This window comes from Montipora capricornis, chromosome 12 (genome assembly GCF_036669925.1).
Source record: "Montipora capricornis isolate CH-2021 chromosome 12, ASM3666992v2, whole genome shotgun sequence".
NCBI classification, from domain to species: domain Eukaryota; kingdom Metazoa; phylum Cnidaria; class Anthozoa; order Scleractinia; family Acroporidae; genus Montipora; species Montipora capricornis.
The window spans coordinates 15,791,095-15,816,437 of NC_090894.1; the positions used below are offsets into that span (position 1 = coordinate 15,791,095).

General features: G+C 39.9%; 1 protein-coding gene across 1 annotated transcript; it reads left to right on the forward strand.

The window, feature by feature from the left end:
• The first annotated feature begins 966 nt into the window (after window positions 1–966).
• LOC138026251 (papilin-like) lies at window positions 967–23,451 on the forward strand. The gene is made up of 19 exons (XM_068873517.1): window positions 967–1,274; window positions 1,807–1,883; window positions 7,389–7,495; window positions 7,762–7,816; window positions 9,035–9,137; window positions 9,996–10,126; window positions 10,727–10,844; window positions 11,445–11,525; window positions 11,772–11,935; window positions 12,837–12,975; window positions 13,489–13,615; window positions 13,834–14,038; window positions 14,192–14,365; window positions 14,862–15,041; window positions 15,268–15,450; window positions 16,190–16,331; window positions 18,471–19,526; window positions 21,405–21,923; window positions 22,675–23,451. The coding sequence occupies exons 2-19, from the start codon at window positions 1,815–1,817 to the stop codon at window positions 22,815–22,817; spliced, it is 3,696 nt and encodes a 1,231-aa protein (XP_068729618.1). The 5' UTR covers window positions 967–1,274; window positions 1,807–1,814; the 3' UTR covers window positions 22,818–23,451.
• Window positions 23,452–25,343: the final 1,892 nt, after the last annotated feature.

Sequence of the window (25,343 nt, forward strand, 5' to 3'; positions counted from 1 at the left end):
TGTAAGACGTTTACGATTATTCCGTCTCTTTCAATTAATGGCACATCAAACAATGAAAGTTGGGTATGAGGGGCTTCAGAGTACAAATAGAGAATAAAAAAGGTTCACTTGTGTATGTATTCTCACGTTGTTGTCGAAACCTCACATTTGGTGATTTCAGCTCATTCTTACTCAGAGTTTTGCAAAAATATGAGCTGAAATGCATACCGCACGTGCAGCAGCTTATTTCAAGAAGTCAGAGGATCGAAATCCTGAACACATGCGTTGATAAGGGGGAAGAAGCGTTTGGAATTCTCGTTTGTTAGACGATTTTCTTCCAGTGTGTTTGACAAGGTTTGAAAACAGCCTGACGTGTGTTTGGCTCACTGCAAGCAATCAGGACTTGTCAGGGGCACCCAACGAGAGTATAGTTCAAAACCACTTAGACGTAGCATCGTTAAACGTATTTTAGTATTAAACGGTGGATAGAGTCATATTTTTATGCCTTAAAAATTTTTCATCTGTTCGGATTTCCTAGCTGAAAGTCCAGTAATCCAAAAATTATGGGGATCAAAACTTACCTTTTCGAAAATTTCAGCCAGAAAAAGGGCTCCCGAAAATTCTAGGTGACCTTTTTAGTGTGAAAATCCGTTAAAATGGGCAATTATACCATTTTTTAGAAGTTCGAAAATCCTAGAACAGACAGGCAAGCAAGAAATTTTACAACAAATCTCAAATCTTCTTCCGAATAGATATTTTCCGAAAATTGACGTTGGGTGCCCCTGACTTGTCTTCTGTCAACAATTAAAGTTCTCCTGTCTCGAAACCCCACGCGATGTAAACGCGGTGATTGTGGTCTTAACCAAACACGCTGCCAAACAAGTTGACATTACGCATTAGTCAAGTGATCGAGAAGTGAAAGAACCTTTCACTTATCCACGTCCATTCTTATTGACATACTTAAAATTTCTAGCCGCGAAAACACCCATCTCGAATTTCAAAACGTTTTATTGGTCGTATCAAAAAGATGCCTATCAATTCTTGGATCGGTTAAGCTTCTAAATTAATTCAAAAGACCGGAAAAGGTGTGAACGAAATAGCTTTGTTGCTTTGTCGTAAGCCCGCCCAGATATATTTGCCACATGTCTTGCACAGTTCCCGTGAGATTCAACACCGGTGCATGCGTTATTATTTTTGTGAAGGAATAGACTTGGGCAGCACTGCCAGACTCCTGATTCACAACACAGAGTGTGCCTTCGTTTTTGCTTTCGAAAAGCAAATTACGGATTATTAAGGTACGTATCAGTTTTATCTTGGCAGGTTTTAGTCCCATTTGCACATTGAAAGTTTACAATGTTATGATATCCTCACTTATCACACACGCTTTCAAGTTGATTACATCCAGTTTGTGTATCCATCGAAGGCTTTCAATGGCGATGACCATGACTCGTAACCAAGGATGATTACTTTCGTGATCGAATGTCAAACGTTTATATTATAACCGTTATCTTGAAAAGCTAAAAGATGTGGCAGCACTTCACTATTTCCATATAAACGCCATAGGGTAAGACAATAAATTGTGGTTTCAGGAAGATGGTGATAGTGGAATAAATCAAAGCGAATTTTCACCGTTTGATATTTTGCACAGCACTCCTCAAGTCTAAATTGCGATACAATAACATAAGTGTAGAAATTTCGCGTTTATACAGGCGACTTCTCCGTCTATCTGGCACGCTGCTAAGCGCGTGGTCCCGTAATTATTTGTTAATTGATAACGATTCTTGAACCTCACGCGCATTATGATCCTTTGTTCTTTTTCTCGTCAAGACCAAACGATGGAAACTTTCCAGTGTTTCATGCTGAGTGCCTTCGTCTGTTTTCTTTTGGCCCCATCGAGATCAGAGGTGAGTGCGAAGATGCATTCTTTTCTCTCAACAAAGTAATTACGTGAAGCCCTTCCTTGGATTGAGTCAATAATTAGCTTTCATCTCGTCACCGATCAGACAGACACTCCGCGCTCATAACATGTTTTTTGAAAAGCTCATCTCAAAGGTCAGCCGTTTGGTGCCCTTGACAAACAGCTTAGAGGCATTGTTTATAAATTACCACTCCCTGGCCGCTAAGAAGAGCTCTTCCTACGCGTGAGGAGAAACAAATCTAGTCCCGTGGCTTTTTTCTGATCAAGTTTAATCATCTCAAATTTTATTGGATAGTCCCTCTGAATCATCAACACACGAACTTCAGACTAATTACGCCACATCCTCGTTTGACATTAGCTTTAAATGATATTTTGGTGCGAAAGGTCGAATAATCTAAGAGAACCAAATTTCAACAGGCCTAAGAAAACATGTAATGACAATCAATCTTACCTGATTTTGAGACCACACTCAAGCTCGTTGTTTTTCCCTATGGGTAACATCACAGATAGCATTTTGTTACAACGTAAGCTGCATTTAATTTTTTTCAGTTATTTCGGACGTATTTGTAAAAACATCAAATACCCTACTTTAGCTTGTCTAAGTTCTACATCTTTGCACATGATATACGGCTATCATAAAATCAGGATTTGTAAGGCTATTTTAATTGATTTAGGTTACTGTAAATTGGAAAAGGGTCGATTTTATTCGCATAGTGGCAAATCCGCCCGTATGAATCCAATATCTTTTGCTCGCGGAGCTGATGACACTAATGCCAGTAGGGCACAGACATTCTGGTATGTCGTGGAATAGTTGTTGCTTGTATTGATAGGGGCAGGTACATAAATTTAACTCCGAATTTTATGGAAACTTGAACCCAACAAGCCTGACTTACACTATTACTTCCAGCGAAGGTACCAGTGTCTTCTAAGTATATTAGAAACGCAAAATTTATAAGGTGGCTTATTTATTTCAGAGAGACTGGAGTCTGAAAATCAGCAAAAATAAGGGAGATAGGGCAATGGAAAGGAAAAAAACTTCCCAGGAAATTGATGACATTTCCCGTGTTTTTATGATGGCCTGAGTGTTATCGTGGTTATCAGAAATGCTGGATATCTAATGGCCTTGATTTGAGCTAATTGCGTGTACTTTCAGTTCTTTTGAGATTCACGAATAAATCATAACACAAATTGACGAACTTGTTGAATTTTTGCCTGCATAAAGAGGTGATATTTTTTTGCGAGAAAAGACCCCTCGTGGGAGCACTAGCAGATTTTGGGCTTTAGTTCCTCTGCTTTCAATGGCACGTCTTTCAAGCGCACATGCATGCAAGCAAACATGTCCGAAAACCCTTAATGATTATTCCACGCAGATCCAATTTTTCTTTCTCATTGGAAAGAATATTCCAAGTTTAAATTATGAAGTGTTCTCTGGAGGGGATATGATTGCGTGCTTTCGATTTTATTAAGTGACAGAGCCAGAGTCCCTCTTGACCTCGAGTAGAAGCAGTTGTTTTACCAAGTAATTCTCCATTCTACAAAAATGTTTGTCTAAGAAACCCACACATTCAAAGGATAATTTCGAGTTGTTGTTTGTACAAACAGATCTCCTTTTGTTTAAGGAAGTGTTTTAGTTTCTTATGCATGCGATGAGGTCTCACCATTGAGACGAAATAGCCAATCAAAAACAAAAATAACGCTTTGAAGCTAAGCGAGACTTTGTCCCGGTTATATGGATTGCAATTCAATATAATTAATTTGGACTTTTTTTTCAGTGGCTTCTTAAATACTCGTACTGAAGAATTGCAATAAATTCTAGCGTTTTTTTTTCAGGCCCTTATTTTTTTTCGAGAAGCCTAGAATATTTTATTTGTGCATGGGTGTAGAAATATTTTGCAAAAGATCGAAACTTTCGTAAATCGGAGATAGAGCATTACAGTTGTTTGATTCTAGCGGCATTCCTCAATGTCTGAGTGCTCCCATCGCTTGGATATTTCAAACATAATATTTTTGCGAGCTCCTTGTTTGTCCTCGTCGAAAGAATTCCTCCTCACTATTCACTCAAGAATTTTCTCGTAGGGAGAAGGAGAAACGCCCCTTCTCGTACCATTCATTCTTTCATCTATTATCGGATTAAAAATATTCCTTAAGTTTTAACTTTAATCTTGATTGGGTCCCAAAAAATATTATGTTGGCTCTTTTGAGCTTTAAAAGTTTCAGTTTTTACTCATAATAAGTGGCTTGCTGAGCTGGTGACATTTGTGATGCAAGCTAACCTTCCGGAGATAACGCGGAAATAATTTGTTATTTGAAACTATAAATAAATGCAGATATTTGAAGCGCGGGTTACAGATGAAGTGATCCTCGGGGATTACTTGACTCTGAATGAAGGGGTAGTTTTCAAAGAAACTGTGGTGCTGCGTCGGTGGGGAAGTAGAAGACAAAAGTTTGGTTTTATCAACGGATGATAATGTAAATTGACCACCGTACAGAGATTCTAAAAGCTGACGTTTTAAGCGTTAGCCCGTTACATTATCAACTCCGTTTGATAAAACCAAATTTTTGTAGATTACTTGACTCTCCCTTTCAGTTTGTTAGTGGCAACGTTTTCGACTCTTATTTATTCCAAATTCCAATCGATGACAGGTTTGTATGAAGAAATGTAAGGTACGTGGGGTTATGGGGACTCAGCCATATCTTGAGCTATTGGAAAACTCATTACAACTGATTAAACAACTCACCGGGAGATAATTTAGTTGTTGTTTTTAGGGAGAAATGACATGTGCGATGGTGGACGAGTTTTGCTTTAAAGTTCGCTCATTGGTCACCTTATTTTCTCATTTTGTTATTTCACGTTTGGTACGCTCAGGGAGGAAAACGTAATTCATACAGTAATGGTCTTAGTGAGTGTTGTCGGAGTGTTTGAAATCCTACTTGGTCGCGTTAAAATGGATCCCCGAGGGCCTCCTTGACCTTAGATGGCAGAAACAAAAATCCATTTTATGTGGGAGTCAAAGGCTTTACCCAGCCGCAGTATGTCTTACAATTTCCCGTTAACCAATATTAACCTGAGTGCAATTGTTACAAATTGGCTAGAAATTAAGATTGAGTGTAATTAGGTCATCGCAACTCAATTATAATCGGTACACTGATCATTTTGTCAAAGATCAATGAAAGTTTAGACAATGGCAAGATAAATGTTTTTTTTTACTTTTGTTGGGCGATAGAATTTGTGTCATTCCCTGCAGGTTCCCTATAAGTCTTTACACCTTTTTGCACGCTATTCGAGAGTAAATAAGCCAATAGAGAGGAAAGCGATTGACAAAGGACTTCGATACCGGTAATATAATCTGTACAAAGTTATAGTGGGTGCCTCGAGATCTTTGTAGAATTTGACAGGAATTTGTAGACTAAGGTGTACGTTTTACTTTTATTCGTGACGGAGGAAAAGAGGAATAGGTCGTTGGTCCCAAAAAATCAGCATCATAAAGTGACGATCTTCGACAAGTTCAATGAAATTCTCAATGTTTTTCCTTTTACAAAAGTGTCATGTTTCTGCAAGGCTACCAATACGTCAAAATGCTCATCCCAGGGGATTAATCACACGTGTTTATAATTATTGGATTGGCGTTGATCTCTCCGGGAATTTCGCCCAAGCAAGTTATAATAATTTCAAACTCGCCCTGTAAGTGGTGCTTTCGCATACCTGGTCAACTTCCCTCGCTACTTCTACTGCATTGCTTCAATATCCTGGGGTTTTGCTCCCATCTTCCTTGCATTAGTTTCCCTGCTTCCGTACTATGTGAAGGTCGAATACTGGGTTCATTTTGCTCTTTGGATTTTGTCCATTCACTCGTTAAGTTATCTACGTTCAGAATGGAACATTTTTTTGGTTCTGGATGTGTTTAACCTTCTTCCAAACTCATTTACCTAATCCTCTTTTTTTTTGCGGGAATTTTTCTTCATTGTATTATCCTCAAGAGAGAGACCCTCTGTTCAAGACTACTTGCACCCTCCTAAGAAAGGGCACTATTGCAAGAAGTTATATTTCTAGCCTTTAGTGTACTGATTCTACGGAGAAATGTTGGCAACCTTTCGTCTTCATGTAATCCAGAATATTATCATAAGGTATAATTATTGCGCGGATCCCTCTCTAATGAATGATTCATTATGGTCCCTTTTTGCGTTAAATCCTTTTGCCTTTACCTAATCCAATAAATCCTTAGAAGATCATGTCTACTTGTTATTTATACAATGGATCACTGTTTATTCCTAAATTGGGGTGTTTATTTTACGACACACTAGAAAAAGCACGTTCGTTAGAGAAACGAAATATATATCTTCTGATTGTGAAAAATTTAATAAGCTCTTATACCGCAAGAGAATCATAGAGGCTTGTGCTCCACCCACAGAAATCTTTGAATTTAATCCATCTGAAGGGAGATCTTCTTAAAGAAAATCCGTCGATTCAGAGAGGGTGTAAAGCCGGCATTATTATTACAGGTGTTTACTAAATAAAGACAGCGTGATATTCACGCTTGAATCTAAACGAGCTTTATGACTATTTTTCCACTGTTATCGTTTTGTTAGTTCCGAAAAATGCTCGGTCAACTTCAGGTTTCGTTTCTATCTTCTGTTTGGCTCCTTTTGTTGAGATCTTTCTTCACAGTCTTAATGTCAAGAGACGCCCCCCAATAAAAGGCTGATTTTACCGATCACGTTTACGTGGAATGGTGTGCTGCTTCATAAAACGATGAAGACCCTTTATTCTGCCTTGTCTCTCTCTTTTGAGTAGTTGCTCGACAATTTAGCCAACAGGCGTGAGCCATGACCTTTGATTTTTGGCGAAATTAAACCCAAATTTCATCCTGTCGTTTCCTGTAAATCTTGAAATCTTTATTTTTTTATCCACCAAACGAAATGTCCGCAACTGAAGATTAGCGTCTCGGGGATCCAAGGTTGTTCAACAGGGTTTGCGGAACTGGCCTTCGTTAATCAAGTGTGACCAAAATTCAGTGGGTTACTATGGTAATTACACTGGTTTAGCGGGAAGCTTGCTGCGTGCAACCACTCGTCGGTTGTTTCGTTGAAGGCGATTCATAATTTCGCCCCATCTTTACCTCTTAACAGGATAAATTGTCAAATTTCTAATACATATAAGTTTTCTACTGTAATCCAGTTAAGAGAAATTGCGGCTTGATACCTATGAGCCAGAGATCAAAGCACCGAAAGCTTTCGGAAAAACCCTTTTTTGTTTCATGTTAAGTCGAGGTCAGTGTTTCAGAAGTTAGTTGGTCTGTCTTTAAACCTAATGATAAATCCATTTTCCCTTAGTCCTCATTGAAAGTGCCTGCCATAAACAAGTGTTGACAAGTGTTGCGCGCGTTCTTTTCACAGGATAGATAAAGTCAGTCGATGAATTAGTCCCAAACGAGGCTTGGTTAGCCTTTTTCTCGCAAACAAGTACTTAGGTTGTTTTTATCCCTTGTTGTAGTCTAAAGAGCACGACAAGTGGGGGCCCTGGAGCGAGTGGAGTCCTTGCTCTCGAACATGTGGCGTTGGAGTTTCCTTTCAAGAACGAGAATGTTTGGAAAAGGAAAAGTGAGTGATACAACTGTATTAGTATATGTAATTATCAGATAATATTTCATATACATTTTGCAAATTTCTCTTAAATAGGCTTTAGCGGTAAACTAATTAAGACACACACATACCATTATATTGATTTGTTCCTCTCTTTTCCGCCCGACAAACAATTTCCCACTCTGCATTTGTTTTGGCCTCAACACTTTTCTATGATTTAACTTTTGATATTTACGGTGTATATTGTTATTGTTGAAATTTCTCTTATTTTTTTTCTCATGCAGACCAGAAGATTATTGCAAAGGCAGAAAACGAATTGATAGAACATGTAATTATCAGGTCAGTATTTCTTCCATATAAACAACTGTTTTAGTGGTTAAACCCGATATGTAAAAAAATTCAAAACCAGAGCCTATGGTGCCTTTGGTTTTAAATGTTCTCAAATCAAGTGTCAGCCAGGTTTTGGCTGCGTAGCTAACTCGGTGAGAGAGTGTCCTAATCTTGATTAGTATCACCTAACTATTGGACTAATGCAAATCCTGCATTTTGATTGGCTACGCTACAAGAGGACTATTAGTAATAGTCCTCGAGTAGCAAAAAGCGTGACGCTTTCTTTCGTTTTATTCCCAAATAAATATTTCTTCAACTTGCATTTGCTAACTTTATTATTGCCTTTTTCTGTCCGACTAGTTGGGTGATACTAAAACAATTAGACCCTTCGCCCTCAAGGGCCACGGGTCAATAGCCCATGAGGCGATGGGCTATTGACCCATAGCCCTTGCGGGCTAGGGGTCTAATTGTTAACTAGCACTGGACGCTTCTGTACTCTTTCTTCGCCTCCTGCATATCTCGCAGGTGCACATTGATCCCGCCTGTCACGCAGGTTATACAGGTTAAACGACGACAAGTTTTCCGTGATATAAGGTAAAGTCACTGCTTACGAGCCTAGCAGGCTCATCAGACCGGCGCTTATCTCCGGTTTCCGTAGCATGAAGCGACTAGGAGTATTTATACTTCCCCCTGGATGGGATGCTAGTCCATCGCAGGGTTACCCCCAGCATTACGCCGGTACCCATTTATACACCTGGGTGGAGAGAGGCACCGTGAGAGTAAAGTGTCTTGCCCAAGAACACAACACAATGTCCCCGGCTAGGCCCCGAACTCGGACCACTCGATCCGGTGTCGAGCGCACTAACCATGAGGCCACCGCGCCTCCCACATTCGCAATTGCTTCATTTCAGGGGAGTTACAGGACCTGAGAGTGAAAGCAAGACTACCAATGATCTTGTTTTGATTCAAAGTTCTTTGCTGTTAATGCGGAAATATACGCCAGCTATCTTTACAGCATCATTCTTAATTCAAACAATGAAAAGGTCTGGTTAGAAAAACAAGGTACTGGCCACTTTGCTGTCATTCAAATTCCAGTTTTCTGAGGGAATAACGGAAATTAAATTGAAGCCGCGTTCTTACAGTCTCCTGAGTTCTAAGGGAGCAGCCGTAACAAGTTCTTCATCAAAAGTGTCAACTAACGCATTGTTTCTGCTGCGTTAAATCTAGGACTGCCCAGAAGATTCAAGAGATTTCCGCTTAGAGCAGTGTGAAGTTTACAACAATCAGACAGTTGACGGAATAAAATACAAGTGGATGCCATATATACCTAGTAAGGTTACCTCTAAAGCACTGGAGTCATATCTTGTAGGATAGCGGAATGCCGGTCCTGGGTTTGATTCTTTCCTGGACCAACATGGAGGTTCTAAAATAGAAATCGAAGAGGAACTGTTACCTCCGTAATGGTATCCACAAGAGGTTTTTGAACCTCCTGAAAAAAATTTCTGTTACTGCCCTTCTAAGATGAGGACCAGAAACGGCTGGCTCTATTTCATGTCGCTTTAAATGTTAATAAATTATTTAAGAACCCACATACTCTGTTCGTAAGGAGTAGGAACTACTTCCCCAGTGTGATAGTGTCGCAATTGTATAATAATAATATAATAATTGTCGCTGCTAATCATCGCCGTCGCAAAGTACAGCAACGACGCAGCTCAACAAGGTCGAACCGAAAGCATACAATGGCGCCTCTGGCAGCCGCTATACGGTCCATGTGTGACCTTGGAGCACAGCTTACAGCCAGCTGGAATCGGCTGTATGCTGGTTTTTTGTAGGTACGTGAATGCCAGCTCTAAAACCCCAAAGGTAATGTAAGTCTTTAGTGATGACGGTGACGATGACGACGATGGTGATGTTGACGATGATGATGATGATGATGATGATGACGATGACGATCGATGACGATGACGATGACGATGGCGATTCATGTTGATGACGTCGATGAATTAGATTTTAATTATCCCGCTCCACTCATCGCTTGGCCATTTCTCATTTTTTACGCATAATCTGATTCTCTTCACTGAAGAAAACGATAAAAGACGATCAATCCATTCTCCAGTCTAGTCAAGTCTTTGCAATACTCCCGCATGTAAATTTAATATTCTCAGATCCATTTCTTCTCGGTTTTTAGAGGACGATCGGTGCTCCCTCAACTGTATGCCGAAAGGGCATTTTTTCTTCTACAGTTTGGCAGATAAAGTCGTGGATGGAACAAAATGTAGTATGGACTCGTATGATATTTGCGTGGATGGCAGATGTGAGGTATGAAAATGTAGGTTGTTTAAATCACAAATTACTATTCTTGCGAAATGTCATATAGAGGACACTTTGAGAAACGTGTACAAAGCACTGTGCAAACTCGCATAACAATGACAACTTTATTACCTTGTGTAAGTGGAAAAAACGATTTACAAATATATAGCGGGAACAGTAATGGGAAAAAGTTACTCAAAATAACTAAAAAGCTAATCTAGCTGAGTTACATAATTAAATAATTAAAATGATTAGAGTTTGCAATAAAGAGTTGGTAATCTAAGATAAATAGAAGAAAAAACATGCTGGCATGACCAACCGCTGACCAATGCATAAATTAAGGGTGCGTTCGATTCACCGTATTCCGGAATAGGAATACATAGAATAGAAGGAAGTAATCCTTCGTTTTTACGGATATTCTCAATAACATTGTCAAACACCTGCCAAAATGCTATTTTAAACATACATGTATCTTTATTGTTCTTGTTGCTTCAAAACGCCAAACATGCCGTTTTCAATCGTCGCACGACGTATTCTAATTCCGGAATAGGGTCAATCGAACGCACCCTAAGTCAGTGACTCAACTTACATGGATTTCGTTTTTTTCAGAAACTTGGCTGTGATTATATTCTGAATTCCAATGCAAAGGAGGATAAATGCCGAAGGTGTAACGGAAATGGAGAAAACTGTAAAACGTATAAGGATATCAATACAGAGGATGGCGATGGTAAGCTCTATTACATGTTTGTTGGGTTTTATGCTCGTTCTCGATGGTTTATCGATATATCCTTCGAGACCTTGAGGAGGAGGCCAAATATTGTTGTTGTTGAAAGGGGCTGTCATCCCGTCCTTGCTGTTTTTTGGTCAAAACCAGGTCAACAACATTCGGATTTTTTTTTACCCATCCCATTTCTCAATTGAGTTTCCTTTTATTGCTATTTCTTAAGTGAGAAGAGTTGTTTTCCACTTACTACCACTTCGTAAATGTTTGAGGACTTAACTTTTTCTTCTTTTAGTTATCTATGGCCTATTTATTTCCATGAGTATGCGTTTCCCATAGTGAATTACAGATTATAGGCACAGGTGTGCGGATTACTTGTTTGTGGACTTGTTATCCAGATCCTTAAGTAACGCGCTTGCGTTCCATTCGCTAAAGTGATTCCTGATTCGAAGAGTTGGATTTCAAATTCCAAATCCCAGGGTTTCAGATTCCACGAGCTGATATTTTGTCAACCCTATTGAAGCGATGAAAATCACTCCCAAACGTTTTCCTCTCCTCAAAAAATGTTCGGTATACATAACTCTGCTTCGTCCTTTTTTATTCCAGATTATAAGGAAATTTTTGTGATTCCTGCCAGCGCAACCAACATCAATATACAGGAGCTAGCACCGTCGTCGAATTTTCTAGGTAACATCAATCACTGCATTGTCATCTTTGTTGCTTCTAATTGGTTATCAAACTCTCCTAGCAGTGTCTTTGTGCCAGTTTCGATCAAAGGCACTGAGTTACTCTGTCTCTGTCTCCTTTCGCTTGAACGTCAGGCTGTAGCTTCGTGGTTGGCTTTAAATTGTCTTAAGAGCATTGCTGATCCGTTTGCGAAATGGCTTTGAATCCAACATCACCAATTGCTCTTTTCTGTGCTTTTAATAACAGCCCTTTCTGATTCTTCCGAAAATTACGTATTGAATGGCGACTACATCATCACAAACCCGAAGAAGCGAATCATTGCGGGAGCGGTGTTTACTTACGAGAGGACCGCGTTTGGCCAGGAACGAATCTTCTCGCTAGGACCAACCTCGATTCCCATTCATGTGAAGGTAATTATATAAGGTGCGTGATCATGGGTTAGCGTGAGCGTCACTTTGAAGATCAAAAGCAATTCAGTTGCAAACCACTATAACGCTAATGCCAATGAAAGACGGCAGCGCGAACGCATGAAAGAGAGCAATTTCATTCTCTTTGACTTTACAAAAAGTAGCTTTAGGACAGTAATTGTATACATACGTTTTTATTATGGATTACTTTTCAGAATAGATTTATATTTTTTAGTATTCGCTTCTAGGAGTTCTATCTAATTTCGCTCTAAAGCTGTACTTTTAAAGCTTCAATAAACTATATTTTTATGTATCTCTCTGTCTGTTTGTCCGCCTGCCTGTCTGTCTGTCTGTCTATATGTCTATCTATCTACGGGATTCGAACTCATGACCTCTGCAAGGGTGGGTGGAGCAAGAGGCCATCTCGAATTAGCTGAATAACTTAAAGAATGACGAACGTAGTGCCTTCAGTTTGCCTTCAATGCCTTTTGTTACATGACCGCGCACCGGTTGCTCAGTTGGTTGAGCACCGGGCTGCCACGCGGGAGGTGGTCAGTCAGGGTCTTTAAATAACTGAGGAGAAAGTGCTGCCTTTGTAATTACATCTGCAAATGGTTAGACTCTCTAGTCTTCTCGGATAAGGACGATAAGCCGGAGGTCCCTTCTCGCAACCCTTCAATGTTCATAATCCTGTGGGACGTAAAAGAACCCGCACACTTGTCACAAAGAGTGGGCATGTAGTTCCTGGTGTTGTGGTCTGTCTTCTGTGGTGTATCATGGTTGGGAGGATAAGTGGTGGTTAACCTCGTAGGGGACCTATGTCCTATTGTTGATTCCACCATGTATGTATTCATACTTAATCAGTAAATTAATAAATAAATAAATCATTAATATCTCCTTTCAGCTCCTTTTCCTTGGCCAGAAAAATCCAGGAATCTCCTATGAGTTCTCCGTGCCAAAGTCAGTCATTAAGCTCCCTGAACGCGCCCAGTTCAAGTGGCGAACAGGCGGGTTTGATAAATGCAGCAAAAGATGTGCTGGAGGTGAGAGTTCCGTCTAAGATGATAAGAATTTAATCACTGTAAAATTCACACTTTCATTTTACCTTTCTATCTGAACGACGACTCTTATATTTATCTTTTTTTGGGGATTCTTTGAAAGGGGAAGTCAAGTATGAAGTATAGCCGGTATAAAGATCGACATTAGTTATCTGCGCATTGCTTGTGCGTTTTTCCGATAAGGTCATTTTACTATTTGGTACACTTCTTCGTTGTCCTCTGCAAAGCAAGAGAAAACTTCGAATGATTCTGAAATTAGCGTGTTTTGGAGGACATCAGCTAATGGTTATAAAGTTTTCTTCCCCCTTTAATGCCGTTCATATCCGTTTCGATCTCGGAAAATTGGTGGACGCTCTACGCATTGAATACTTGGAATCATCGCAAAGAAATTAGAAGACATTCATGTAACCACTGGGATCATATTTGCTTTAGCTTTCTGAAACGGAAGCGTCATTCCACTTCGATGTTGATCCGTATCAACCTTTTTTCTTTTATCAGGTGAGCAGAAGAGGAGAGTATTTTGTGTTCGCGTCGATAGCGGTGAGGAAGTTTCCAAATCAAAATGTGATAACGAAGAGAAGCCACACCATAAGCAGAAGTGTAACGCTCAACCCTGTCCTGCCAGGTAATTCGAAAGTACATATGTTTGGAGGTAAGCGCACCCATAAAAACGAGAGTTTTCCTTTATCAGTTTCATTTTCAGTGCGTTTGTTTACTGATTGTAACCGGGAAGGGGTCTTAATTCTGTAACGCTTTTTATTACCACAACTGTTAGACAAATTTCTTGGTTATGAAATCGTCCCCACAATTCGTAATATCTCACCGTTGATGAATTGGTTTCAGCTGGTTCGTGAGCGGCTGGAGCACATGTTCACGAACATGCGGTCGAGGCAAACAGGTTAGACGTGTTCATTGCCAACACATTGTCGATGGAGGAGAAACTCAAATGATACCAGATGATCAGTGCCCGGATGTCAAACCTACCATCATGGGTACCTGTCAGATGCAAAAGCTTTGCCCTGATTGGTCAGTGGCTCAATGGTCAAAGGTATGGAAGAAACAGACTGCTTCCATAACGTAGTTTTCCGCGAGGAGGTAATCGGCTGGCAGTGAGAACAAATTACTAATTCTAGAAGGATTTCCAGTTTTCAAACGGTCCCGTGCTACCACTCTGTAAAACTGTACCTTCTTAACTTTGCAGTGCAATGTGTCCTGTGGACTGGGATTTAAACATCGGAATGTCACGTGCCAGACTATTGATACAAAGAAAATTTTGACGTCAGAGAGCTGCAAGCTCGCTTTGAAACCCAAAGAGAAAATGCAGTGCAATCCAGGCCCCTGTTCTGTTGCGTGGATCGCGTCAAACTGGAGCGAGGTACAATGTAATGACTTGGTTACTGGTATTTTCGATATATATAAATTAGGTTGGTTAGTAAAATAAAGCCACAAAAAACGAAGTGAGTGATCTGACTTCAATGAATGAGGAGGAAACAAACAGTCGTTGATCCACTCCACAAAACAAGACTGAGTGATTTTTAAGCACAGTCAAGGGCAAATTTAAAATCCTCAAAAATCGCGCATATATCGCTTCTAAGGCAAAACGGATCTGTCAAAACGTCGGTAATGTATATGTTAACAATGTTTTGCCATTGTTTGCGATTACAGAGATCATGTGCGTTCCCTGTGTTGAGAGTGTAACACGAGTTTACCTAAGTTGTGCATAGGAGATTACGGCCAATCCTTTCCATTTTCTACTATTATTTGTGGATACAGAGAATGTGATTTCCCTTTTTTGCATTACTCCCCAAATACGAAGCACGCAGTAGTAAACGAATTGAATTAAACTCGTCAAGCGTCTTTCAACATTGCAGTGTTACCCAAACTGTGGCAAAGGAATGAGCACGCGAATGGTTTATTGCGTTAGCATCACGGATAATAATCAGAAATACCCGGATGAACTGTGTGGCAACTCATCTCGACCAATTAGTAACAAGGAATGCTTTAGTGACAAGCTGTGTCCGGCAATGTGGCATGCATCACAGTGGAGTAAGGTGAGATGGCGGAAATAGGTCAGCAAAGCGTGCATGTGGTTAGTGCCGTACAGATGCGGAATGTAGCAACAAAAATAAAGACTGATTTTCCAGAGTCTGTTTTTTAGTCACGTTCGCTATCATATTCACCACGACTTGTCAAGAAAACGATCCAGATATATATAATTCTTTAATGACATTTTCAGTATGATGAATTCGAATATTTGTCTTGTTTTCCATTTGTTAGTGCACGGCAACGTGTGGTGTTGGTATGCAGATGCGGAATGTGGTTTGTGCAAAAAGGCAAGGAGCCAAAATGCTCAGGATTACGTCCAATGATCAATGCCGCAAGGAAATGAAAATGAATCAACTGCAAAAATGTTCTGAAAAGCCCTGTCAGGCTGGTTGGTACATTTACCCCTGGGAATCGGTAAGGAACTGTCAATCTTTGGGATTTTCCTTCAATAGGCCGAGTTAGATATGTCAATATTCAGGCATGGCTAAGAAGCTCTATGGTCAAATTTCACTTCTCAGTTCTGTTTTCTTTGTGTCACAAGTCTTAAGGGAGATTTCTAAACAAATCAATATTCAAATTTAACAATAAAGCCTCGTAGCCGTTTGTGAATATTGATATATCGAACGTGGCCTATTGTCATATTATTAAACGGCATTAAGTCAAAGGGTTTTCTAACCCACGGCAGTGACGCACTCAGATCTAAGTTGAGAACAATCTCGACCCCAGAGCTCTTTTCTTGACTGAGAGAGAAAAGAGCTCTGGGGAACCCTGAAACAAAGTGTCTTCTCATTGGTTTTCGTGAAGAACAATCAAAAGCGTCTCAAATTGGTGCATTCATGTTAGCACGAGGAGTGAGCAGGCGCAGTAAGGTTCAAATAGCCAATTTTTGGCTATAAGAACCCTACGGCGCATGTTCCCCTAAATAGAGTTTCCCAGAGCCTTGGGTCGACCCGACGCTCTGGTGGCGAAACTGAGTTGATAATTGAGGTTCCATCTACCATCATTTTTACGCCTTGAAATGCCGTGAGACATTCAAGCAGGAGCCCATCTGTGATGGGCTCCTGATTCAAGAGAATGTCGTTTTTTCAAATAAAAAGAGGTTATTAGATTTTATGGTCAAATTACTTTTTTTTTTGTCAAATTGTTTTCACAGTGTTCCAAGACCTGCGGTATGGGAATCAGGAGACGAGGTGTCAAATGTTTTGCTGACTCTAAGGAAGACCCAGAGGAAAAATGGTGTAAAGCCATAGACAAGCCCATCACTGAGGAACAATGTTTTGAAGAAGAATGTAAAGGTTAGCAAAAAGGTTGACATGGCAGACTTTGTTCTGACTGAGCATTGGAAAAGCTGTTGCGCGCTTGACCGAATTCTTGATCCGTTTTGTTTTTAATGGAATAAATGCAAGTACACTGAGATATCAAGCAGATTCGCTGGCACTCCACTTCAATTCTTGGCTTTCAATCAAGTGATCAAAAGATACGTTTTTCAAAGAAAACAAAAGTAAAAGTTTGCATGACAATAGACTTCAATTCCCGGAGGATTGGGTCAAGACTCCAACATGGCCGCTGTGAAGTCATGTGAAAACCAAGAATATCTCATACCATTCAGATAATAATGATAATAATAATAATAATAATAATAATAATAATAATAATAATAATAATAATAATAATAATAATCAATTTGCTTAAGGAAGAGAATGTGACGTAAGAGAGCGAATCCCTGTGCCCCATGATAATTCCATAAAATTTATTTTTAGGCCGCGACAGTGCTGCGAAAGTTATCTTTGTCTGTTCTTATTGGTCATCAACTGACCAATAAGGTGTCGTCTTTGAAGTAACCACACAGTATGATGCCGGACAAATAATTTTCATTGGAATAAGGCCAAAGGGCCAAATATGGGGAATCCGCTCTCCTATTTTGCATCCTCGTGATTCATTTTGGTATATACAGTCAACTCTCTCTTAAAGGACGCCTCTGTAAGACGGACACCTGGTGCTGGTGCTGGTGCCGGCCGTTTCTTAGTCATTTTACTATAACCAAACTCTCCATAAGACGGACACCTCCATAAGACGGACAACGGACACTTTGAAATCGTCAACGGACACTTGTGAGGTGCTGAATGTGACCGCAAATTACGATTTAGGGAAGAAAAATTCTTGTACGTGACTCTTTTTAACACCAGACGTTTAATTGACAGCTCTTATCTTGTCGCCGGAATACATACAGTACAAGTTAAAATTAAATCAGTCATTGTCCCATTCAAAAAATAACTTGGAGGTGACAACCGAATTGTATTGTAATCTAAAACAGGTAGGTTTCGTTCAAGCAAATAACTTAAAACAAACTTTAAACAGACGCGTATTCACTGTGCACAGGTTCAGCATTATTATCTTAAATTTCCTGGAGTCATGCTACGTCGACTCTCTATAGGCTGGACACCTCTCTAAGACGGACAGCTGAGGCTGGTCCCGATGGTGTCCGTCTTAGAGAGAGTTGACTGTATAGGGGAATCTTTGTCTACATTTTTTGTCTCATTAGCATAAGCCCGTCCTTTTTTTTATGCTATTAACCGAAAAATCATTACTGAATGTTGAAAGTAAGTCCATCGCATAATGAATTTGAAACTCTGAGCGCAATTTACCAGATAATCTCTGGTAATTTCACAAAGATGTACGGGCTCATTAGCGCCTTTGCCACCCAAGAATTTATCAGTTTTTGATGACGACATGTAATAACTCGCTCGTTATAAAAGCTAAAAGGCTTAAAATTGGACGTTTCACTAAGTTTAACAAGTTATTTAACATTTTGAAGTCAATTTGTAAATAGCTTGATGCCTTCTGTCAACAAACTCGCATGTTAATGAGACAAAATGTAAACAATGACGTCAGCAAAGATTAACCTACGGCGGAGCATGCGTGCTAATTGAAGAGACGGAACAAATCAAATGTTGGTTAACCGGAATAACCGAAAAAAAAACCTCACTAGGCAGAGAAGAGAACCAACAAACTCAACCCACGCAGTATGCCGAGGCTAGGAACTGAAACCGCACGACGTTAGTGTGAGGCGAGTGCGCCAACCTTGCTCCACGATAAAGTACAACATAGTTAAAAATGCAAGCTAGGAGGAGGAAGCCAACTTGCAATGTGCAAAGCGTGGTAGAGTTAAATTCGCGACTTTGAAGACAAATCGAGCCGGCGGTCAGATCAGCAGGGCCGGGTGTGAGCCTGAAGCAAGCGCGCGCATGGTAATCTAACACCCTAATCACAGGACCTTGCAGCCTCTTCGGACAGCAGTGTGCGACACAGTGTGCAGCAACAATGTCAGCTACACTTCTTTATCATCCATGTCAAATTATTAGGTATTTGTTTTGACTTTACGTTGCTAGAGTTTCGACGTTTTGTGACTGATTGTCATTTTATTTTGCCTGCAGTTCCCACAACTTCAGGTACGTCACCGACGCAAACCACAAAGCTGCAGACGACAACTGCTAGCACTGACGTCCTCGTAGCAACATCGGCAACAACCAAGGCTGCAGAAGCAACAGAAGCCAAAGAAAAAGAAATAACAGCACATCCAACAGCAACAACTACAACTGAAGCAACATCGACAGAGGAGTCAACAATAACAGGCACCTCAACGCCAGCTCCATCAACTACAACAGCAAAAGAAAAGACATCAACAACGAAAGTAGCAGTAGCAATAACAACTGAAGCAAAAAAAGAAGAAAAAACAACAACTGCAAAAGCAACGACTGTATCAATACGAACTGAAAAGACTGAGACGGAGCAGGTCAAAGAGACGACTACAACGGAAGTTCCTTCAGTTCATACAACTAAAGCTCTGGCAACGATCTTACAAAACAATGACACCACTGTTCTCTCCACTGAGACAATTATCACCCAACCTCGTACCACTGAAGTCATTACCATCGATGGGACCATTGGTTCCCAATCCCTCGTTACCACTAAGACCATTAAAACGCAATTGTCCACTACTGAAACTATTAGTACCCAAGCTCCCTCCACGGAAACTAGTAGTACCCAAGCTCCCACCGCTGAAACTAGTAGTTCCCAAGCTCCCACCACTGAGATCACAAGTACCCAACTGTCCACCGCTGAAATTATTAGTACCCAAGCTCCCACTACTAAAATTGGTAGTACCCAAACTTCCACAACTGAAACCATTAGTTCCCCACCTTCCACTACTGAGATTACTGGTACCCAATCTTCCACAATTGAAACCATAAGTACCCAACCTCCCACCGCTAAAATTACTAGTACTCAACCTTCCACCCAACACCCCCGTCATTTCACTGAAAGCATTAGCTCACAACTTCCCACCACTGAGACACTTAGCACACAACCTCCTTCGATAGAAAGCAGCACTACACCAGCCCTCGCGACGACTGCTTCCGCCAGTACCGTTATATCAACAACTGTGCGAAGAGTTATAGCTGCTAAAATAACTGAACCACCAGAAGATACAAGTAAGTTTATGCTGGACAAATTGATTTTTTTTTTATTCATTTCTTTATTTATTTATTTCTCTTCTTCTCTTTTTCTTTCTTTTGTTCAGTTGCTCTTCTTCTTTTATACAGCAATTGCTTTCGAGGAAGGAGAACGTTTATTATCTGACCATATCTCGGTTATCATATGTAACCATGATAATAATATTTCGCAACCTCGTTCCCAGGGTCTTCTCGGCTTTCAATATGGTGGCGAGTCGGGAGAAGACCCTGGCACACGACTTTAGACAGCAATGACCAGAACCAGATTGCTGACCAGCGGTTTTCGTTATAATAATGGTTTGCTGGGGTGCTCAGTCTCGCGGGCTCAGAAAACCTGGTTGTGGTCATTGTTATTTAAGGTTTTTTCCTGGCACGCAGCAGATCACGTGATCAAATTCGTCCATCGCGGATGGATGACAGAGAAATCTTGCTTTTCTTTTCATATCATGTTACTTTAAACCAATGCAAGTTTATATACGGCTATTATTTCTCGGGGCTGTGGCTTTTAAACAGCTTAGAAACAGCCATTGCACACAGTTTCACCCGTAACATCACAGACGTTTGATTACCGTAAAATCCATTGAGATAAGGTTTAATGAAAGCTTTGGTTGTAGCTATTTAGTCACGAAGGTGTGTTCACTGTCTTCCGTAATATATAGTTTATATTGCATAAAACCTAATCTTAGGCCTAATTAGACCTAAACAAAAGTTTTTAGCCCTAAGGTTAACTTTTATGAATGTTTAGTATACTGTCTGTATTGGGAAAACAACGACCTGTGACCTGTGTTTTGTACCTGCCGTTTTTATTTGGGGTGAAGAGATTAATATTTTTATTAATGAAAGTAAAAGGCAATGATGAAAGCCGACCTACAGTAGCTAAATCTCTCTGTGCACCACTAGCTGAAGAGTGTGATATGGGAAAGAATATGGATTACTGCAGCTGCAGGTCTATTAAAATAAAACACAGGTCACATTCCATAGTTGAGTGTACATGTCACTGTGCTGCAGAAAAATAAACAACGCCAAAAGTGTCTCTTAGCACTAATCACTCGACAAAATGTTTCAGGTCTCGGGGAAACTTTTGGCTTAGTATTCTTGACCTGTGGAATGTGACCTGTATTTAACAGACCCGCCATCATTGCAGCTGTCACACGAGTCATCAGCGCCACAAACAACTGCTAAAACAACCAGATCAATAATCTATGAACCCTATTGCACAATTTTATTATTTGTAACGCAATCTGACATGGTGAAAACATTGAACAACAGTAACAATGTTCGCGTTAGGAAATTACAATTGTGAGACGCCAAAATCAACCAAACGGTAAAGCGGGTACGTACGAAATAAAATCACTTCATTACCGATACGTATTTCAAACACTATTATGTCCTTTTATATATCCAGTGACCGCTATTCCAGAGGTCTAAGGTGCACAATAAGCGTACTTGAAAAGCCTGATATAGATCACCGAGCAACGTGAAAAAACGGCGAATTATTTTTGCGGCTGCTTCTTACGGAACAGCTACAACTTTGAAAATGATTAAACACGAATTCTGTTCACCTCAGGCTCTCCTCACTAGCCGCCTTCTAGCCGTCATCTTTCTTTCGACATTAAACCAATCAGAGTTCATGTGAGAAAAACACCAATCAACGATCTTTCCTGTGTGCCAGGGTCTTCTCCCGACCCGCCGCCATATTGAAAGCCAAGAAGACCCTAGGAACGAGGTTGAATACTTCGTTCATTTGTTTTATCACAAATACAGGTAGCGCCCAATATTATACAAAATTCAGTGTGGCTGTGTTTTTCTGTCTTGACATTCTTTTTTTTTTTTTGTATCATTTTTGGACGCTTTCAGTGGCATACAAGGGCACAGAAGTTCTTTTCCGCTGCAGAGCCACAGGATACCCAAAGCCAGTCTACACATGGAGAAAGGGCAAAATACCAGTTTCGAGTTTGGATTCTTCGCGGATACAAATCCTTTCTAATGGCGATTTGAAAATTTCTGATATCACAGAGGATGATGATGACATTTATACGTGCACATCTACAAATTGGGTTGGTCCCATGGACAACAGAAGAGCGCGTTTGTCTGTAATAGCCCCCATCTCCGTCTCTGTATCGCCGACTAACATAGCGGTGAATTCTGAGGAAGACGTCAAGGTTACGTGCGTCGCAGCTGGTGTGCCAAAACCGACAGTTGAGTGGTACAAGGGTGAGAATCTTCTAACCAGTCAAAATAGAGTCCAGGTTACCGATACGGAGTTGGTCATATCAAACGTACAGACTTCAGACAGTGGGTACTATAAATGCCGAGCTTACCACGACTACGGTGCAAATAATGCCAGGGTGAATTTGAATGTCATCAAGAAAGAAGGTGAGGCAACTTGTTTGTTTCATAATTTGAAAAAGCACAAATGCGTTTACTCCATTTAAAATTCCAGGGGCTTTTTCTATGCATGTGACTCTGGTAGTAACCGAAAGTGTCACTGTGTGAGTGGAGTCAATTGGCCTCTGAGATGGAATTGGATGGCATTAAGCATTTTGGTCTCTTATCTCCTTTCTCGTTCTTTTTTTTCCCCTTTTCTCAATTTTTCTCTTCGTCGATAATTTTATTTGGAAATAAAAAAGATCTCCAAGCGTTTCCGAGCTTAGACAAACCAATTGTCTAACTCTTCCTTTTGAGCTCAAAGCCACAACCTTTGTTTTACGCTATATCAATCAGAATGTTAGAATGGGCCAACGATAAAGACTATTAAAACTCGTGGATCATCGAAGAGCGCGCCATGTAGAAAGTTGGGGAGTAAATTTATCTTAATACTGGTAATAAAGTTTTTTTTTATTGCATGAGGAAAGTGTTTTTATTGTCTCTATTGTCCGTTTGTAACATTTTTTGTACCTTTCCCCTCAATGGGAGGCTCCAATACTAAACCACATTTTTGTTTTGCATATAGTCTGCTAGAATCATGTGCTTTCCCACGAACGTCTTTAGTAATCGTATAGAGTAATCACTTCACAGTTGGCTCCAGTCTTATGACACTGAAATCATAACCTCTCCATCACTCATTGAATCTAAGCAATTTCATTCCAGGTAATTTTATCAGTTTCTCAATTTTTTGCGTCCACAGAACCAACCACCCCTCCTGTTGCGAAATGCGAAGACAGCAGTGCGATTGCTTACTGTCCAATGGTTAAGCATGTAGGATACTGCTGTATATCGTATTACCAGAAAGCTTGCTGTAAGACTTGCAGGACGGTTACGTGTTATTAACATTTCATATCGGGCCGTAAAACGAGTTCTCCAGCGGTTTCAAGGAGAGTCGTCCAATTGCAAATTTCTTTGTATAGTAGTTAATTTTATTTACGTGTCAGTGTAAACTTATATTCATGCCAAGGAAAGATGGAAACTTGGCACATGGACTTTCTTAAAGATGAGTCCGGAATTGTGTCAGAAGGGTAATTTTTTCCTCTTCCGATTTCGCAATTTCGCAGAGCGGATTTCTCTCAAGACAATGGTTGCTATTGAAATAAGCGTTTCTCATCGTTTCTTTCAAAGACAAACTTTGAATGAATGGCTGCTGGCGCATCCTGTGGCACGACAATCTTACTTTTGACGATCGGCAAAGTTATGACGATGTGAAGACTGCTCTTTGGGCTTCAGTATTACGGAAGTGACAAACCTCATCCAGACGCAATGCAAAAGCCACGATTGGTCACATAATTTGTATGTGCACTTCATAAAATGACATATTTGGAATAAATATGAAAATGACACTATGAAAAGATAAGGTTTCCTCTACCTATCTGAGTAACTAAAGCTGGGCTATTTTTATTAAAATCGGAGTTCTGTTTTTAATTAATTAATGGGTTTATATTGTATTTAAATAAAGATTAGGTGAAACCCCTCCCTGGGTCTGCCTACTTATTACACAGAAGTTGTTCCATAACATTACAGTTGAAAAAGGGGAAAATATCTTATAAGCTACAGAAAGCAATTAAGAGAAAAAGGAAACTACTAAAAATGTTGTCAAGAATTGGACAAGAAGAACAGCAGGCTGAGCTGTCACAGTTGCTGTTAGTCATGTTAAGGTATCTTAGAAATGCGCCAAGTGAAAACCATGCCGTCTTTAATATGCCCTATGACTTGTCCCCTGGCATCAGTGCATCTCTTTAATTTTGACTCCAGAAACTCGGCATTTAAAAGTCTTACTCCGTCCTTCTTTAAAATTTTATCAGTGACGATAACACCCAAAAACATATACCTCACTTTGCAAACTGATAGTTGGCAAAAAATAGGTCCGCAATGCGTACTTGGGGTCTTATGCTTAGTTTAACTGGATTCAGCCCACCAAGCGTCCATGCGTGATTGGTTGAAAATTTGCCACAATGCAGCAGTGAAATGGGTTTCTTCAGTATGCTTCAAATTTCAGACCCTGTTTAGAATTTTACATTGATGACTTGGCGCTAATCTTTCTCTTATTGCAATTTGCACACTTTAGACAACTTTTGGTGCACACTACAGCATCTCTATCAGCTATTTACTAGTAACAGAAGCACTAGAATAGCTAAAAAACAAGCATGACACTGTCATTTATTCATACGATCTTATAAATGATCAGGAGAATGCTGAAATTCAACTAGAATTCTAAGATGAATCATCAGTAGATGTTCAATGAACAAGTACCCTCAGAGCTTGGTGCAAATTCCCAAACTACTGGAAATCACAGTCCATCAGCAATAACAATGTATAAACAGCCAAGAGGAATATCTGATGACCAATTACGTGAATCAGTTAGATCATTAAATAGTTAAAAATGCAATGCAAAGCTTTCAACAGGGTGCTTTCACGGACCTCAACAGCCTGGAGTCTCAAAATGTTGAACCAGTTTATTTATTTATAACTGGAGGTCAGGTAGTGCTGGGAAAAGCCATTTGATCAAAACAATTTACCACACTGTAGTAAAAATCTATAGACATGCTCCAATGAATCCTGAGAATCCAACAGTGTTACTAGCAGCATCTACTGGAGTCGCAGTAATAAACATTGATGGTACACACAGCATTCGCAATACCTAAAAATACAGGTGATGTGTGGGGGAAAATCCAGGTCCTACAATATTTGATATCATTGATCTAGCAACCACTGTGTCCACTGACTCTAGTCAAGGAAATGAAGCAATCTTTGGTGTGAATGCTGGTAAGCAATGTGTAGCAATGTCACTTACTGCTATTATATACCATCAAATACAAGATAATTCTACTTTGAACAATTCTACTTTGATAACTCTACTTTGAACAATATTTTGGTTATTGGAAATAATCTGTACAGTTCTGTAAGATGTTATGAGCGAACAAATGACTATTTGCTGTTAACTGGTGTTCCACACATGGTTTCAATATTTGTTAAAGTGTATTCATTACAGTATAGTGTATTAATGCCAGTAGTTAACAAACAACAATTATTGTAATTCAGTTAAGAGTTTGAAAATACTTCTAGAAGTGAATTTCTAAGAGACATATGGACCACTGTTTGAAACCATGTTTCACCTCTATCAAAAATAAATTTCCCAGCCAGCCCATCGAAACACCTGTATTTTTGCCAGCCAGCAAGATTCCTCTGGGGAACAGATAATGTGCGGAAGAGATTCGTTGAGTGCCCCTGAAACGTCAGCTTTCCAAATCTTTCACGGTGGTTATTCGACCTTTATCAACTCGTTTGATAAAATAAATTTCTGTTTAAATCTCCCACCGACGCAGTACCACAGTTTCTTTAGAAACGAAAATTTTGTTTACTTGA